The sequence below is a fragment of the Echinops telfairi genome, unplaced genomic scaffold (genome assembly GCF_000313985.2).
Source record: "Echinops telfairi isolate 266 unplaced genomic scaffold, ASM31398v2 ScPeMD7_3;HRSCAF=10, whole genome shotgun sequence".
NCBI classification, from domain to species: Eukaryota; Metazoa; Chordata; class Mammalia; order Afrosoricida; family Tenrecidae; genus Echinops; species Echinops telfairi.
The window spans coordinates 32754669-32756517 of record NW_022103899.1 but is presented as its reverse complement, the minus strand read 5'-3'; the positions used below and the strand labels follow the sequence as shown (position 1 = coordinate 32756517).

General features: G+C 41.1%; 1 protein-coding gene across 1 annotated transcript in view; it reads right to left on the bottom strand.

The window, feature by feature from the left end:
* The window catches only part of ADAM23 (ADAM metallopeptidase domain 23), a 206917-nt gene that overhangs the window by 63977 nt on the left and 141091 nt on the right, over positions 1–1849 (bottom strand). The window contains exon 8 of the mRNA XM_045296710.1: positions 1533–1603. Coding sequence (XP_045152645.1) covers positions 1533–1603 — 71 coding nt within the window. The remainder of the gene's footprint in view (positions 1–1532; positions 1604–1849) is intronic.

Genomic DNA, 1849 nt, shown 5'->3' with positions numbered 1-1849 from the left:
CAAAACATTATCTAAAATGTGTAATCTCCACTTTAATTACTCATTAAGTTATCAAGTAAATTACCATGTAATCTATAAAGCTATGGAATTAATTCTCAGTTACATAGCATTCACCATATAATTAGCAAACAGTCTCCATCATTACAGCTTTCTAATCTATTATGGAAAAGAGCAGGGACATAATTTCAGTTACAAAGCCCCTATACTTAACTCGTCCGTCCACGGGAGGTACGCAGCAGGGTTGATTGCAGGATTAAATGAATTTTTATTTATTAACTATCATATCACTCATGGTCACATAGACCCATTTCACTCTAAAAAACACACTAGCTTCAAAGCTTGGTGTACAGACTTGTTTGGTTGTTTTAAAGAAAGATAAATAAACAATTATTCAACATCTCAAAATCTAATGCCCCCTTCCCATATTCTGTGAGATTTTATATGATGTTATATTAACCATAAAGTCCCCAAAATGCTATGTACTTTTAATAGGAAAAAAACTACAGCTCTATAAAAAAGCATTTTGAAAGCAGAGCTAGGATAATATATTGGTACATGATACAAGCTTAGAGAAAACTGCAACCAGTTTGAGTCGGGGATGAAAGGAAAGCAGTGCCCCTCAAGGGTGGCTTAACTTCTCTGTGACATCATAGGGGTGAGGCCTGAAGCCAAGCGGTTAAGCACTAAGCTGCTAACTGTAAGATAGGAAGTTCAAACCCACCAACCGCTCTGTGGGAGAAAACTACGGCGGCCTTCTCCTATGGAAATCTACAGCCTTTGAAACCCTATGTGAGAAGTTCTCAACCTGTAGGTCGCGACCCCTTTGGGGGATCCAACAACCCTCTCACAGGGGTCATGGAAGATCATCAGAAAACACATATTTCTGATGGTCTTAGGAACCGAGACACCGCTCCTCTGACTGTCTCCAGGTGGGTCCGCCCACATGCAAATACGCCCACAAACAGTACATAGTGTGAAGACTGTTACCCATGCAACACCATGCTTCAAGACAAAATTTCATTTATATGTGATTAGAAATAAATATTTCACAATATAGAATTACATATGGTTTTGTGATGAATCAATGCTTTCATTATGTTCAATTTGTAACAATGAAAATACATCCTGCCTATCAGATATTTACATGATGATTCATAACAGCAGCAAAATGACAGTGATGAAGTAGCAACAAAAATAACTTTATGGTTGGGGGGTCACCCCAACACGAGGAACTGAAAGGGTGGCGGCCTGAGGAAGGTTGAGAACCACTGCCCTGTGTAGAGACTCACTCTGTCCTCTCAGGCCCCTATGCACCAGAATCAACGACAGCAATGAGTTTGGTTCCTGGTTTCAGAGAACATAATCAGATAGTTTATTTGGGGTGCTTCTTTGTTTTTGCTTTTGTTTTTAAAGAGGAAGGTCCTCAAATCGAAACTGTGTGAGTCACACTCAGACACTTGAGAGCACACAGTTTGGCTGGCTGAGGAAAGCCCACGGCTCGATGCCACACTCACACTCACACTCACACTCACCGCTCTCTTCCTTCGCCTTTTCAGCCACTGCAGTTCAGATAAAAAGGGCCACTGGTCACCCTGCTCCACACCTGTGCCAAAGGAAAGCAAACACCAACATGTACGTTTGACTGCTTCTCGATGGGAGTTAAGATTTCTGACTATGAGGAAACGGTGTTATTGATACCACATGTCAGCTTAAAATCATGACACTGAAACACGGCACAGTCGTGTGGTCCCAAAGCAGTTCTAGGGTGCCATTTCTTTCAAACATCATGAAAAGACTCTAAACTGTGCAAACTCATTAGTCCATGTGTAGTTGACCTACAACCACATGA